The 17,028-nt window shown below is 32.2% G+C and overlaps 1 protein-coding gene across 1 annotated transcript in view; it reads right to left on the bottom strand.

Annotated features, from left to right (window-relative positions):
- Positions 1-17,028, bottom strand: part of ANO3 (anoctamin 3) — a 242,927-nt gene that overhangs the window by 166,131 nt on the left and 59,768 nt on the right. Inside the window, exons 2-3 of the mRNA XM_049780960.1 lie at positions 8,272-8,466; positions 6,761-6,832 (exon numbers count right to left, since the gene is read on the bottom strand). Of these exons, the coding sequence (XP_049636917.1) occupies positions 6,761-6,832; positions 8,272-8,466 (267 nt within the window). The remainder of the gene's footprint in view (positions 1-6,760; positions 6,833-8,271; positions 8,467-17,028) is intronic.

Genomic DNA, 17,028 nt, shown 5'->3' with positions numbered 1-17,028 from the left:
ATATTAGCATTTCCCTAACTTTATAAGGTATTCTGATCTCAATGTTATTCTTTTCTGGTTCTCATTCATTATATGTGTATAAATGCTGAAGAAAAAATACAGATACAACAAGAAAAAAATCACCACAAATAATCTCAGCACATAGAGATACACGTGTTAATTAGTCTATTGGCATGTTACCCCACTTAGCAACATGCCACTAATTACTCATAGTATGATTTATTAATGATTGTGATATTAATGGTTTTGACACGATAAAAATGTTTAATAATTTAACACCTCTCCTGTTATTAGAATATTCAATTTCTGACCCTTACCACATTTAATAACTATTTCAAAGATTTGAGACAACTAAAGATTCTTACTTCATATGCTACTTTATTGAATATATTTTTTCCTTTTAATGTATTATTGGACTTTTAATCTCTGCATAGATATTATTTGAACTTTGATTAGTTGGGTCCATGTTATCTATCTTATCAAATAATTATTTGTCGTTAAGTAATTGATTAAACAATAAAGAGTATTTGAGTTTATTGATTTTGCACCTTGTATCCTCTGGAGGTATGTGAGCAAGAGAAATTTTAAAAGTAAAATCTTCAACTATTTTTTAGAAGACAATATTTTAATTACTGGACAAGCATTTGTGTAATATGAAAAAGAGGCAGTCATCTTAAAGATATTTAAAATCAATTATGGTAGATTTTACAGGCGAGTAGAGTAAGGAAAAGAGGTTAAAATTTTAAAGAACTCCAGCTATATCGATAAGCACCACAAAAAATAGACGAAAAAAAAAAAAAGAAACAAACAAAAACATACAAACCAAAAACACGCCATGGTCTTGAAATAAGAAACATGGCATAGCACATAACGAAAAAAGAGAAAAAAGAGAAAAAAAATAAGTATATTTGGGGACAACGATTTCAATAATCACACCCAAACAGAGAAATCGACCAAAATAGATAGGTAAATAAAAATAATAATAACAATAATAAATGAAGGTAAAATATATATATATATGTATATATATATATATAAAATAACCAAGGTTTTGTGCTTTTTGTATGTTTGTTTTTTCCCCTCCTGCCCTGGCACAGTAAATATTGGGGTCATTCGAAAAGGAATTCACTTGGCCTAAGAAATAAGGGGTTTCTCCGTCCTTGGAGTATACTGTCATGGGATCAGCTCTAGACTTTGCTCAGGATCATTTATTCTCCCGGTGGTGTTTTTTTTTTTTTTGTTTTTTTTTTTGGTGTGTGGAAGACTACTGCTCTGTCCAGGGTGATCCAATCAGAGCTCTGTGTTTAGAGGTCTCAGTATCTGCACAGATCCTGAGGTGGGACTTATGATGAAGTCATTCTTTGTGGTTCTAGAGGTTCTGTTACCTCAGTGTCATTTTAATCCATCTTCTGTGGTTGGTGATCTTGATCTTTGCACTGAACCTAGGATGGCACCTAGGATAGCGTCTTTCTTTGTGCTTCCAGAAGCCCCATTCTGTTGCAGTTGTCTCTGTCAGACCTTTGGGACTGGGGATCATGATTATTGTACAAGTCATAGTTCAAACCCTAAATTAGGGCTTTTTTATTGGTCCCAAGATGTATACTGTCTGGTCGTGGTGCTTATCGATATAGCTAGAGTCCTCACTGGATAATTGACACTTTTTTTTTTTTGGTACTGGTGGAGTGTTTCACCTTCTTTTTCTCCTTCATCTCCCAAATCGATGATGAGAGCCTCTAGAAGGATTCCACCCATTTTTGGAGTATTAGACTCTTACCCCAGTTTATATATCTTCTCTTTTTCCCGCAAAACCATGCAACTTGAACTAGCTAGTCCTGCCTACAGTTAGAGGGGGAGATAAAGGAGGCATCAAGACCAAACAGGTGCAAGACTACTAGGTAGTGGGTTGGATACAGAGGGGACCACATATTCTAGCCGCCCTGGGGGTGAGGGAAGAGGAAATGGGAGGTAGGACAAAAACGGAGGTGTAGGGAGGACAATTTGGTGATGGGAATCCCCCCGGATTTTATGTAAATATGTACCTAAAATGTTATTGTCAACTATGATCAAAATAAAAATTATATTTAAAAAATTTTTAAAGAAATCTGAAGTTTAACAAAAATACAGAAAAATGTGATTTATTTTAATGGAAAACACAAAGTACAAGAATATTAAATCTGAAAATTGGTACTTCAAATTACAATTCATGATCTCATCTTGGGTGGGTCGTTAAGTCAGGGTTTCTTAAACATACCATTTTCAATCCCTTTTCACTAAGAATTTTTGTGTGACCCAGAGTATGTACATAAAAATGATTAGTAAAACACTAATTGACAATAAAGCATAAATCAATTTTAAAACAGAATTTTAGGGCCAGAGCAATAATGCAGCAGTAGGGCATTTTCCTTGCATGCAGCTGACTCAGGATGCACCTCAGTTTGATCCCCAGCATTCCATATGGTTTCCTAGCGAGGAGCGATTTCTGAATGCATAGCCAAGAGTAACCCCTGAGCGTCACCGGGTATGGCCCAAAACTCCCCCCCAAAAAATTAATAAAGCAAGCAATTTCTGGAGTAAAAAAGATCAACATATACATACTATTATTTTACAATAGCATAGGTAAAGATAATGTAAATGTTCAGATAAGAAAAATGTCAATAAAAAGGATTAAGGATCAGATAGCAATAGATTTTAGCACAATAAACACAATATAACAGTGAAAAGTTGAGATATTTTGAAATGTATGAATACACACAACATGCATACAGACATGCATATATGTAGATATATTTCAAAATCTATACTATGTATATATCTATATCTATCTATCTATCTATCTATACATCTTTGGGCCACATCTGGCTATGTTCAAGGCTTATTCCTAGCTCTGACCTTAGCAATAATTCACTTTTGCTTTTCGGAACCCCAATGATTCAGGCATCAAACCAGGTCATCCATATGCAATGCAACTGCCTTATCTGCTATACTATCTCTCTAATCCTGAGATATGTTTTTAATCTAGAATTTCATAACCAAGAAAATAGATATCAAATGTAAAAGTGACTTGAAATTTCATATAATAACTTAAAAATTATACAATTCATATCAACCTTCATAGTTGTTTAAGGATATACTCTGAAGAAAAAAGTGAAAACTAAAAATTAAGAATATATAGAATAATCAAAATTAAAATTGCGATGAAAAATACTTGTGGATAGTGGTGGATAGAAATTAAGATTGGTGGTGTGATTGATGATGACATATTTTAAACCTAAAAACAGTGTTATTAAAACCTGGTAAATTATGGTGCCTTAATAGAACAAAATAGAACAAAAAGCAATTAGAGAAAATAATACAAAAAGCAATTAGAGAAAATAATACAAATGTCAGTGTATACTGAGCTTCTTAGTGCAGAAGAATGAGAGACATATAAACAAGAAATGGAACATAAATAAAATAATTAGAAAATATATTTCTTCCCAAGAATTATAAAACTCATATATTATTAGAAAATAAAACTAATAAAAATTCATGGTATTAATAAAGAAGTAAACTATAATATGGGATGATTTGAAATTTTTATGTAATGTTAAAATTGAGAAATTCATTTTATCTGAAGTCAAAGAATATAAATAATTTAGAGGTCATAACAATTATATGAGTTACAAATAGGTCTTGGACTAATGAAAAAGAGGTACATTATTGTTAGTAATACAAACTGCATTCATCTCTATAAAAAATGATATTAAGGCCCTTGAAAATAATAAAAATAAATATACCATGTAATGTAAAAGTTTCACTGCTAAATGTTTATCCCAAGAATATAAAACCATTAATTAGAATAAATATATAACTTTCTATTCTTATTGCAATATACTTATAAGATCTAAGAAATGAAAACAACACAAGTGACCAATGATAGGCGAGGATGGATAAAGTGTGCGAGATATGTATACAATGATACTTACTCAGCTGTACGAAAATTAAAATTTTTGTTTTAGTGAAAGCTTGTCAAAACTAGACAAAACTGGAAATATTTATGTTAAACAAACTAAGGAAAAAGACAGAAACTAAATTATTGAACTCATATGTATATAAAAGGACAAAGTAAGGATATAGACCAAAGAAAACCACAAACCCTGTCATTCTGACCATACACTGAGGTTATGATAAGGAGTTTATTAAAGATGGTGGGTGTTCAATGTATTAGTAAAGTATAATGGCAAGTTGGATGTTCATAGTATGTAAATATGTTCATATTTATGTTTATTTATATGTATATGTTCATTATAAGTATGTTCATACACTTAAAATATATAAATGGACTATAGAGTGTTTTAAACCAAAGTATATCAATAAACTAATTTTAAAAAATGAAGAGAAATCATTTATTTATGCAAGAATTAAGTATATTAAAATGCTATATCAGATATTTGTTCGAGGAGTATCAACATTTTACAGAACTTCAAAGTATCTCCTAAATATTTTTATTTATTTTAGTTTATTTATTTATTAAAATATTTTATTTATTTAATATTTAATATTCATTAAAATTACAGTTAAACTATGTATTTCAAATAACCTCATAGCTATGGGATAATACAGAGATAGAGAGATAATACAGCAGGTAATGCATTTGTTTTGAATGCTTCCAACCAGAGTTTGATCAATCCCATCATCCCATAAGGTACCCTGAGCACTGCTAGTGATTCCTGAGTACAGAAAAAGGAGTAATGGCTGAGTATTTAAAGATGTGAATTCCCACAAAATGAAATAAATGAAAAAACTGAAATAAATTAATTAAATAAAACTGTCTTAGCTAAGTGATAAAAGTCAGTAGGAACTGCACAAGTTGACATCATATGTGTCCTTATATTGTACACTGTGAAAGATAGAGCACCATAGATATGCCATCCCTCAAACAAAAGTAGGGATAATAAAAATTCTAATAATTGTATAAAATAAATATTTCTAATACAAATTTTTCATAAAAATATCCATGTCTTGAAAGTCAAAGCAATAAAAAATTAAAGTGAAAAACATATGAAATTGAAGTGGCCAAACATGACATCCAAAGACAACCTATGATCCTAAATTGTAACTTTAACTTCTAAAAATATAAAATTATTGTAAATGAAAAATATGAAGCAAGCAATGAAAAAGTGTTTACACTGAGAATACAGGAATATCTTTGTATTAAGAATACATTGGGGGATAGGAGACATGCACAATGGTAGGGCATTTGCCTTGCTTGCAGTGGACCGGGGGAAACTGGTTCGATTCTCAGCATCTCATATGGTCCCCAGCCTGCCAGGGACGATTCCTGAGTGCAGAGCCAGGAACGGCCCCTGAGTGCCACCAGGTATGGCCCAGAGACCGGTCAGTAAATCAGTAAATGGATAAAGCTTAAAAAAAACTGAGGGACTAAATGATAAAACAAGATATTATGACTGTCATAATTTAAGAACAAATTAAAATAATAAAATAAAATGATAAATTTAGAATATTAACAATAAGTGATCTAAAATAACAGAAAATATTACAACTTTTCTTTTTTCTTTTTTTGGTTTTTGTGTCCAAAAGCATGTTAAATTTAAGTTTATGAAAAAGAAAAAAAAAAGAAACGTTAAAACTGAGATAAAACATTTCATCTAGAACACCTAGAACAAATAATACTTAAATTTTGTCTTAGCAATATTTAAGTGCATTTGTTAAGAGTCTCAAAAATAAATCATCAGCTACAAAAACCACAAAACAAACAAACAAACACAAAAAAAACAGAGCAGCAACTACATAACAAGGGTTGTGTTTTTTCTGCTTCTTCTCCTTTTTTTTCTTTTTGTATAAGCATGGTAAATATTGGGGAAATTAGAACAGGAATTCCCTTTTTCTACAAGATACATATAGGGTTTCTCCGCCCTTCAAGCTTACTGCCATGGGAATAACTACATGTTCCATATTTGCTCATTTTCACACTCCAAGGTCTTTTTGTTGTTACTGCCTTATTGTTTTTTGTTTTTGTTTTTGTTTTGTTACATTTTTTTCTTTTTTCTCTTTCTTCGTCTAAATTGATATTTATAAGACCTAGACAAACCCCTCCTAGTTATTCTCTTTTTGTTTGTCTTTTTGTTTGTTTGTTTGTTGTGTTCTTTTCTTCTCCCATAACTTTTTTTATATCTTCAACAGAACCACATTAATGGAATCACCTTGATCAGCCTCATACTTTGAGGGGGAAAAATAGATAATACCAAGACCAGACAGTAGTATGATCATTTGGTGGAAATAAAAAATGATCAGCTTGAACACTAAATCCAAAGTCAACGACAACAGAATCAATACCCAATCTACAACAAGCTGTACAAGGGGGGAACAGTTGCACTAGCATTACGGGGGTCAAGTGGGGAGATGTGGGATGCATGCTGGGAACAGAGGTGGAGGAGTGACAACACTGGTGGTGGGAATGTCCCTCATTCTTTGTCAATTTGAACTTAAATATTACTGTGAAAGATTTGTAATTCACTTTGACCACAATAAAAATTTTAAAAAATCATCAAATAATCCAAATTTTCTGTTTTTTAGTTAAAAAAGTACCTTGATTATAAAATGCTACTCAAATTACAAACCCATACATGAAATATTACTTTATAGACTATTAAAATTTACACATCAAATGTTTTTCTAGATAAATAATGCTCCTGTTTTGAAGAAAACTGCAATTTTAGAAAAGAGAAAAGAAGAAAAGAATTATTGGAAATTAACTCACCCAGGCAAAAATCACTGAGGTCAGCAAAAGAACATTTGAGTTCAGAACCTTTTTTATTTTCTTCAGCAGTAACTGAAAAATATTAATTAAAATAAGACACTCTGTAGAGTTGTGGAAAAGAACAACATAAAAATGATTATGATGGGCAACAGTTAATGCAATGGATAAGAAACTTGGCTTGCTCACACCTATAACCATTTGATCTTAGGCACTTCATATATTCTTGAGCCCCATCAAGAATAATCCCTGAACATAGAGCCAAGAGTAAGCACTAAAGTACAGCTCTATGTGGAGGATAAAAATAAAAGAATATTATGACTGATGTTCTAATAATGGTCAAAGAGGAATACATTTTTTACTTAATACATAAAAGTCATTAAATATTTCTTACAGTAGAGAAGATAAACACATGCATGATATTTCAATTCTTTTATTTCCTGAAGTGCTTTTCTTATTGGATATAGATGTAAGTTATTTACAATAGGGAGTAGTTTTTTAATAGTACTGAAAATATAATCTGGTCTTTTAACATTTTTATTAATTTTGGTGGTCCATGTCTTGAGCCTTACTTGTGCTTGGGACTTATTCATAGCTTTGCCCTTAATATCATGGCATTTCTCAGTGGTGCTCAAATGTAAAGCAAGAATATTGATGGCTCGTTTTCAATATTGAGGGGGAAAAATAGATGATACCAAGACCAGACAGTAGTATGATCATTTGGTGGAAATAAAAAATGATCAGCTTGAACACTAAATCCAAAGTCAATGACAACAGAATCAATACCCAATCTACAACAATTGATTGATATTAACAAATCCCAATCTTGATGTTTTTTCAAATTACCCACAGGAATAATCAACCTTAAGGAATCAGATAGCAGGCGTTCTCATAGACAAAAATGTCTCTTAGTCTGGGAAATAAATATACCCCATCCACTGAATGAAAGGGGCTAATTGTATTTTAACTCTAAACAATTGTAAAAAGTGATCGACTGTTTACTTTGATGCACCATCAATGGAAAACATTAAAGGAGTTGTTAATAACCACCATCAAGTTTCAATATTACAACTGTATCTGTCTGCACTTAAAATCTATTACCTAAATCTTCAATGTCAATATTGTCTAGCAACTCTTATTAATCACATCTGAGTGCAATCAGTTGTTCATTGCTTTACTGCCAATATTATTGTAAAATATTTATCTTTCTGTTAGGAAATTAAGTTTATTATTACTAAGATATTATGCCCAATTACCAATTATAAATTTGCATCAGATTTGGCGATAAACCAGTGATTTGAATAACTCAGACATTTTTCATTGCCAACAATAAGTATTAGGTAGAGATGTGCATAGATATTGTCATCTTCAAAGGAAGAAATTAAAATAAATTTCCAAATTACCAGTCATATGATTGCCATTATGTATCATGCTCCTATGCCTTCCTCTGTTTTAAATAGTGTCTTGGAAACACTCTTCATAAGTGGAACAAGAAAATAGGAAGAGTTACTCACCTAGATCTGCTTTATCAGCAGAAATTGAAGTCACAGAAGTGGGAGCCTGAGATTCATTCTCTGTTGACTGAAAGAGTGAGGTAGACTGGCTCAAGCTCTGTGAGTAAGCATAACTTTGGGCCAGACAAGGCAAGGATCTCCGAGAAGGTTTTAATGAAGTTTCTTTTGTTATCTCACTCTTGCTGATATTCATACCTGAAATCCAAAATGATACATTTCAACCGTAAGCAATAATCTGAAGAAAAAGAAGTCACAACTTTAACTCTTATCACAGTAGTTCCAAAAGCATACTATAGAAAAGTACCCAATTAGTCCTAAAGATTAGAACAAATTTAGTCAGTTTACTTAATATATTGACAGGATATATGAAAATTTTCTCACAAATTCTTAATTAAACATATAAAATAAACAGAAATTCAAACACTTCCAGTTTGTTTTCACCATTATTTTTAATTGACATAGTCAAACAAAAATTTTGTAGAAATATGAGATTAACAATTTGGATCTCCTTTAGGTAAATCTAACGACTTTTTTTTCAAGCAGTAAAGAAAATTTACAAGCATTTAAATTATCATTACTAAATCTTCCTCTTATATATATATACATATATACATATGTATGTACGTATGTAATGCCCTAAAGGTGATTATTACTGCATTCTCCTAGAATTCAATGCATAATAAATAAGGCTTTGCTCATTGTTAGATTCTGCTAACATTGGTTATATCGTAGTGAGCTAGGTAGACATATATAATTTCACCCTTTTAGTACTTATTAGACATTGGCAAAACAAAAACACTTGCATACACATATTACCTAATACTATGAAACTTGGGATTATTAAAATGATGATATCCTTTTAGAAGGAAGATCCTGGTTTATTCTAAAGTATTGAATGTTAGGTTAAAATACTAAAAATATAACATACAAAAATATGTTCATGTGATGTTGTTGTTGTTTTTGATATTTGTATTAGGTAGCATATTAGGGCAAAAGTAAGAGCACACATGATAGTTCTAGGATTATAATGCATTTACAAAAATGAAAAACAGAAAGTATTTTCAGTGTAATGAGAGGGAAAGACCCAAAATAGTCACTGCTGATGTCTAGCTGATGATAAATATTAGCTAAATTCCTCTGTGGAGTTATTATATGTGTTCATATTTTCATTTATCCTTTGCCTATAGTACACTTGTCTATAACCTATTGTGTAGTTACATTTGACAAATTTCTAAAATATACAATACCTCCCTTAAATAAAACTAAATTAAAGATTAAGAAATTAACTTATTTAAAAATATCTACTAACTTTGGGTTATTAAATTAGAAACTGAAAGATTGAATTTCAGAACTACAGCTATTGGACTCCATAACTCACAATCTTTTCAGAATGCTCCCTTGCTCTTCATGAACTTCCATCCTTGAAGGTTCATCGCCATGGTTTCATGTGATATAAATACCACACAAATTTTAAGCAGAGATCTAAATGTAGATACCACAGAGCTAAAGTGTACCTCAGAACCTATAATAATTCTAAATTCACAGAAAACCTCAGAGCCTACAATAATTTTAAATTCACAATTTCAGATAAATGTGGAATATATTTTGATGAAAAGCAAATATATGTTGCTTGGTACACTCAAAGGAAAATTTATGTATCTAACATATAAAATATTCTTGTAATAATTTATATAATGATATAGGAAAATAATATGATCCTAAATAATTTATATTATGGTACTGAGTTATGCTACATATCATTATTGTACAAACATTTTACAAAAGTTTTAAAATATTTAAACATTTTAAATACATTATGGAACAGGTATTTTTTAACAATTATTAAATTCTCTGATTCAAATCTGAACTCAGCTTGAATATAAAATAGATTTCAATGAACAGTAGAACAAAATATTTAAAAACCGATCTTTAGAGTATAGAAAATATAAAAATACATATAAAGCACCCCTTTACAAGTGGTAGTAACAATGGTATTTCTTCTGTGAAGTTATGTGAATCAATTATTTTTGGCATATCCATATCATATATTTTCTTTATTTATAATCATAATAACCTATTTTCCTTAAGAAATTATTCACACAAGTAAGAAAATATGTAGAAAATCTCATTATACTACTGAATATATTGATCAGATATGATATCTAAATATAATCATTAGACTTGCAGCAAGTATCTTTCCTACTCTTTAAATTTTCTTACATATAATTTTTTGTTTGTTTGGGGCTTGGGTCACACTGAATAGTGCTCAGAGTTTATTTTTACATTAATGATTTTTTAGGTTTTGAGGGAACTTATGTGATAGTGGAGATCTAACCTGGGTCAGTGACCTGAAACAATCATTTTACCCTTTGTACTATCTCTTCAGTCTTTCTCATATATTTTTAATGCAATGCTTTCTTATTTCCTGAACCACTGTTTCAAAAGCCATTATAAATATCATTTTTGCTTGAAACCAATATTCTAAGTTGAATCTTTGTTTTACTAAAGTTCCAAAGATTTTAAATTTATTTTGTAAGTTCCACATTAAATTACATCATATTGGCTTAACAACAATATTTAATAGGAGAGGTTATATACTGTCTCAGAGGATAATTAGAACTGTGATTTTATGCCTAAGCTGTATTTCCATGTATGACTTAACATGGTACTCCAAAATAATACTTGGAAATACCATTTAAACAAATAATGAGAAACAAAGATCACAGTAACACATCTGTTTTGGTAAGCATATGAACTTCCTGAGCTCATGGATAAACCAACAGAACTGTAGGAAACATTACATTTAATATATTAAATATATTATAAATATAAATATGTTATATAATATATAAAATGTAATTTATTGTTATGTATAGTATAATTCATATTTATTTATATAAAATGTATGTATTTGATTTTATATAATTTACAAAATATAAATATGTTATATATTACAATATTCCACATTTTAAGTATTCTATGCTATTAGAGAAATTTTCATTTAGATCAGGGGTCTCAAACTCGCGGCCCGCTGGCTGTTTGTGGCCCTCTGTACAACATTTTGTGGCCCTGACCTAGAGGAATCTTTTTTTTGTTTTGCTTTGTTTTAGTTGTTTGGGTCACACACCCCCAATGTTCAAGGCTTACTACTGACTTTGCACTCAAGGATCACCCGACTTTGCCTCCTGCGGCCCCCAGGTAAATTGAGTTTGAGACCCCTGATTTAGATCAACAGAAAGGTCTGAAAATACAATTAAAAATATGGTATCTTTTAAAAATTTACTGAAATCATGTTTTAGGTATCTGACATCAGAAGAGATAATTTGTTCTTAACATACTACTTGATTCATTTTTTCCTCAGTTTAAATAAAATTAAAAGTAACACTCATTTCATGTATTTATGTGAAGTAGTTCATGCTATACAGCTAAGTAAAAATGTATCATTACTTTCTATCATTGCCATATGATATTGATTATCATTTTCTAACATTGATGAATTACAAGTCCAATACATGATTGGTCCCCCCCTTAATTCTCTAAAATTTTCAGTTATAAAATTAAAATGAAATATTTAAATAGCATGATATTATAAAAAACAGGTTGATCTTTTTTGTATCATCGTCAATGTATTTTATTTGTATCTGAAAAGCCTCAAATAAAATACCTATTAAATTTTTTTTGTTTGTTTGTTTTTAGGCCACACCCAGTGGTGCTCAGGTGTTACTCCTGGCTGTTTTCTCAGAAATAGCTCCTGGCAGGCACGGGGAACCATATGGGACACCGGGATTCGAACCAACCACCTTAGGTCCTGGATCTGCTGATTGCAAGGCAAACGCCACTGTGCTATCTCTCCAGGCCCACCTATTAATTTTTAAATGTTATTTATTGATTAATTGACTGGTTATTTGGTTGGTTTTGGGGCCACACCTGGTGGCACTCAGGGATTAGTCTTGGTTTTGCACTCAGAAATTAGCTCTGGCAGGTTGTGGGACCATAGGGGATGCCAGGAATCCAATCGGGTCACTCCAAGATAGGAGACATGCAAAGCAAACTCCCTACCACTGTGCTATCTCTCTGGCCCCAAATACCTATTAATTTCTTATCTTCTTGTAGGGGACACTTTCTAGTGAAAGTAAATTTGGGGTATGAGTTAGGATATAAAATTTTTAAATTTATTTTTGATAAACTAATTTATAATGTGCTCAGATGGTTTTAATTTGAAGAGGTTAAAAAGGACATTTATGGGGGCCGGGAAGGTGGCGCTACAGGTTAGGTGTCTGCCTTGCAAGCGGATGGACCGCGGTTCGATCCCCCGGTGTCCCATATGGTCCTCCCAAGCCAGGGGTGATTTCTGAGCGCATAGCCAGGAGTAACCCCTGAGCGTCAAACGGGTGTGGCCCAAAAAACTAAAAAAAAAAAAAAAAAAAAAGGACATTTATATTTTGACTGAAGCAATGAACCCAATAAGAAACCTTGGATTAAATTGTGTCTCAGGAAAAAATTACAAGTTCTGAAAAATCCTATTAAATATACAATTAAAAAGCTAAAATCATTTTCAAAGCTCTGCTACCGCACACTGTTTCAGAGATGATCTAAACCCCAAAAATCTTAACTACAAACAATGTTGTGGATGTGTAGAAATCTGAACCCAAACACAAGCATAAGAAGTCGAACCAGTACATAATCAGGACAAAACCTGTTCTGTATTTTCAGCCTGTCATGAACATTTGTAACCACAGAACTTCCCACTGCTTGCCACCTGCTGCTGTACTTATGGGATTCTTAGTATTTTGCCAAAGGCCAGCAGTTTCTGTGAATTTTTTGAACAGACGTGAATACTTCATAGTTGAAAGGACATTTAAAAACTTTTAAAATGGAAAAAATTTTCATATTAAACTAGAAAAATAAAAACAGAAAAGCAATATTGATTTTTAAAATTCAATGTGTATAGGATAAAATAATGTACATTTTTACTATGATATTAAAAAACAAAACCTATTTTAGGACAGAGGAGATATTAAAATGTATTGTACACAAAAAAGGAAGATTGGGGAGATAGCATGGAGGTAGGGCATTTGCCTTGCATGCAGAAGGACCCTGGTTAGAATCCTGGCATCCCATATGGTCCCCCGAGCCTGCCAGGAGCGATTTCTGAGCAGAGAGCCTGCAGTAACCCCTGAGCGCTGAAAGGTGTGACCCAAAAACCAAAAAAAAAAAAGAATTGTGTTGCACGTTCCTTAAACATGGTTGTTCTGGATTCAACACCTGACACCCTATATGTTCTTCCAAGACCCATCAGGAGTGATAATAAAGCACAGAACCAGAAGTGAGTCCAGAGTACCACTGGGTATATCTCAGAAGCAATAAAATAAGGGAGGGGGTGGAAATCTATATACAAACAAAATTAAAAGTAAGCAAAAAATATTATTCTATTTAATTATTAGGTTTTTTAGAAATAGTTAATTTATTACATATAATTTAGCAGATGTTCTTCTCAGTGATATTTATTGTGGGGCACACCCAATTATTCTATGCTAACTCAATGTTCTGTACTAACTACCAGATTTGCTTAGGAGACAATGCAGTGAAAGGTATCCATCCTCAGGCTTCTTAACAGAAAAGCTATGCTTCAGTTCTTTGACCCATATCTTCTAATTCCCTTCTCTTTTCTTTTGTGCTTCCAGAAAATGAATATAGATCTCATACATACAATATTTGCATTTTACCACTAAGTCACAGCCTGGCCCTTGGTATTTAGTTTGAGAAAGTCAAAATTTGATTTATTTATTTATTTATTTATTTATTTTTGGTTTTGGGGTCATACTCAGTGACGCTCGGGGGTTACTCCTAGCTATGTGCTCAGAAATCGCTCCTGGCTTGGCAAAGGATATGGGATGCTGGGGATCGAACCTTGGTTCGTCCTAGGTTAGCTTGTTTAAGGCAGATGCCCTACCACTTGCACCACCACTCTGCAGGCCCATAATTTGAATTTATTATAACTTTTTTAAATGCTATCTAATTTTTTAATTACATGGTCTGTAACACTGTTAACAGTAAAGTATCATGCATAAACTATATTCTATTCAGCACTTCATATTCCTGAGTGTCCACTTCTAAAGGAGTGCCAGCACCACCTTTCCCCTCCAAGTAATTCTTGACTCCATTTTACTCTATGTTAAGCTTTCAATTAAAGATTGGTTCTCAATTTCTGTTGTCTTTGGGCTTTGATATTCTCCTACTATTTCTCTATATCTCATTCATAAGAGAGATATTTTTATCCCTGTACTGATTAAATTCACTCTGTGATACACTCCAGATCCTTCAAAATATCAGAAAATTTATCACAGTCGGGCCCCACTGGGCAGGCGTAGTTTAGAAAGCCTACTAGAGTACAGGTGGGGGTTGGGTGGGGAAGAGGGAGATTTGGGACATTGGTGATGGGAATGTTGCACTGGTGATGGGTGATGTTCTTTACATGATTGAAACCCAAACACAAACATGTATGTAATAAAGTTGTTTAAATAAAAAAATAAAAATAAATAAATAAAATTGAACAAAAAAAGCAGAAAAATGCATTATTTAATCCGTTTGTTTGGTTATTTGTTAGGTCACACCCTGAGGCTATCAGAAATTTCTCCTGACTCTTCTCAGAAATTGCTCCTGGCAGGCTTGAAGGGCCATATGAGATGTCAGGATTCAAACCACTCTCCTTCCTGGCCGGCCACATATAAGGCAAACACCCTAACATTGTGCTATATCTCCAGCCCTATTTAATGTTTTCTTATAGCTAAATAGTATTCCAATATGTTACTGAACATTTCCCTTATTTAGTTATTTGTTCTTAAGCACTTCAATGGTTTCCAATTTTTTTTTTATCATAAATAGGACCACAACACAGGTAGAATGGCACCTATGTTTTCTGAGTTAAGTGTATGGGCCCTTGGGTTGAATCCATGTACCACAATCCTATGGCAAATTTCATACTCAATAGTGAGAAATGTTCCCTCTAATGTTAGGCAAATGACATGTTTGCTTATACTCATCACTACTATCACTGTAGTATTTAAAGTTATTTTCTTAGCAATTAGGCATAAAGATATATGAACACAGGGCATCCAGATCAGCAAAGAAGTCAAACTCTTGCTATTTATAAATGACTTGATAGTAGACTTAGAAAACGTTCAATACTCCATACAAAAACTCCCAGTCTTGTACAGTAAAAGTTGCAAGCTACAAAATTTTATAAATTCATGGCTGTTCTATATACAGTTAATGAATTATGAGAGAAAAGTTTAAAATATAACCCATTCACAACTATATCTCAGAAAATCAAAAAGAGAAATACTTGGAAATTAGCATAACAAATGAAGTAAAAGAAATTATAAACAATGGTCAGAACAATAGTACAGAATCCAATTTCCTTTGATGCAGTCAGTTCAATATCCAGCACCTTATAAAATCCCCCTAAACTACATCAGAAATGATACCTGGGGGCTGAAGGATAGGATGGATGTAAGGTGTTTACCTTGCATGCAGAAGGTCCATAGTTCGAATCCCTGTATCCCGTATGGTCCCCTGAGCCTTCCAGGAAAAATTTCTGAGCAGAGCCAGGACTAACCCCTGAGCACTGTCGGGTGTGACCCAAAAACCAAAAAAAAAAAAAAAAATGACACCTGAGTGCCGAGTCATAAAAAGGCTCTGAGCAATTGTTGCATGTGTCTTCCCGCCTCATGCACCCCCATGCCATTTCAAATAAAATATAAAGAAAAGAATAGAAAAGAAATAAAATGGGCACAAAGAAATAAAAACATATGTCCTGTTGGAGAATTAATATCTTCAAAATAAAAATATTCCCCAAAGCATAAAGCAGATTCTATGTAGTCACTCTAAATACACATATCATACTTTAAAAATATGAAGACTCCAAGAGACAACTTTTTCCCTTGAAAAATTAGTCTCACATAATATAACTGTTTGCATAATATGCACTCAGACAATATGGCAATCCTAACTGAAGGTGATTTGGAACTTCTATGCTATAGCCCCCACTTTTTTTCTAAATTGATTTTAGTGCTATCTGTTTATCTCTTTAACTTCAAAATTCATCTAATCTAATTGAAAAATTAAAAGAAAGAAAATTACAGTAATATTTTTATTTTTATTTGTTTGTTTTGTTTTTGTTTCACACCCAGCAGTGTTCAGGATTGGTTCCTGGCTCTGAGCTCAGAAATCCCTCCTGGCAAGTTTGGGAAACATATGGGATGTTGAGAATCGAACCACTGTCCATTCTGAATCGGCTGCATGTAAGGTAAACACCCTACCACTGTGCTATTTCTCCGACATTGAGTTTGAATTATGGGTGTAGTTTCACTCATAGAGATTGTACATCTAGAAGAGGACTGGTGTTTTGAAAATCCAATTTCACCATTTTTGTTTCCCATCTTTCACATTATAAAGTGTACCACAATTTTCTCTCTTTATCTGCCTAATTTCATTTATATAAAATTAAAAAATAAACAGGGTATTTCATTGTGTGGCATATCTAATAAAACTTACCAGAGACTTACTGATATCTAGAAAACCAAGAGAAATACCAAAAATAAACTACTTTCTTTTCCTCTGTCTTTAAACTGTATGTTGAACATGCACATGAATGATTTTGAAAGCATTCTTTTTTATGTCAGTCTATCAATTTTAAATATATTCTTTATTCTATAGTGACAAAATTAGAACATTGATATTCATATTGCTTCACTT

The sequence above is a fragment of the Suncus etruscus genome, chromosome 9 (genome assembly GCF_024139225.1).
Source record: "Suncus etruscus isolate mSunEtr1 chromosome 9, mSunEtr1.pri.cur, whole genome shotgun sequence".
Taxonomy (NCBI): Eukaryota; Metazoa; Chordata; class Mammalia; order Eulipotyphla; family Soricidae; genus Suncus; species Suncus etruscus.
The sequence above is the reverse complement of the archived record's forward strand: the minus strand, read 5'-3'. Positions and strand labels throughout refer to the sequence as shown.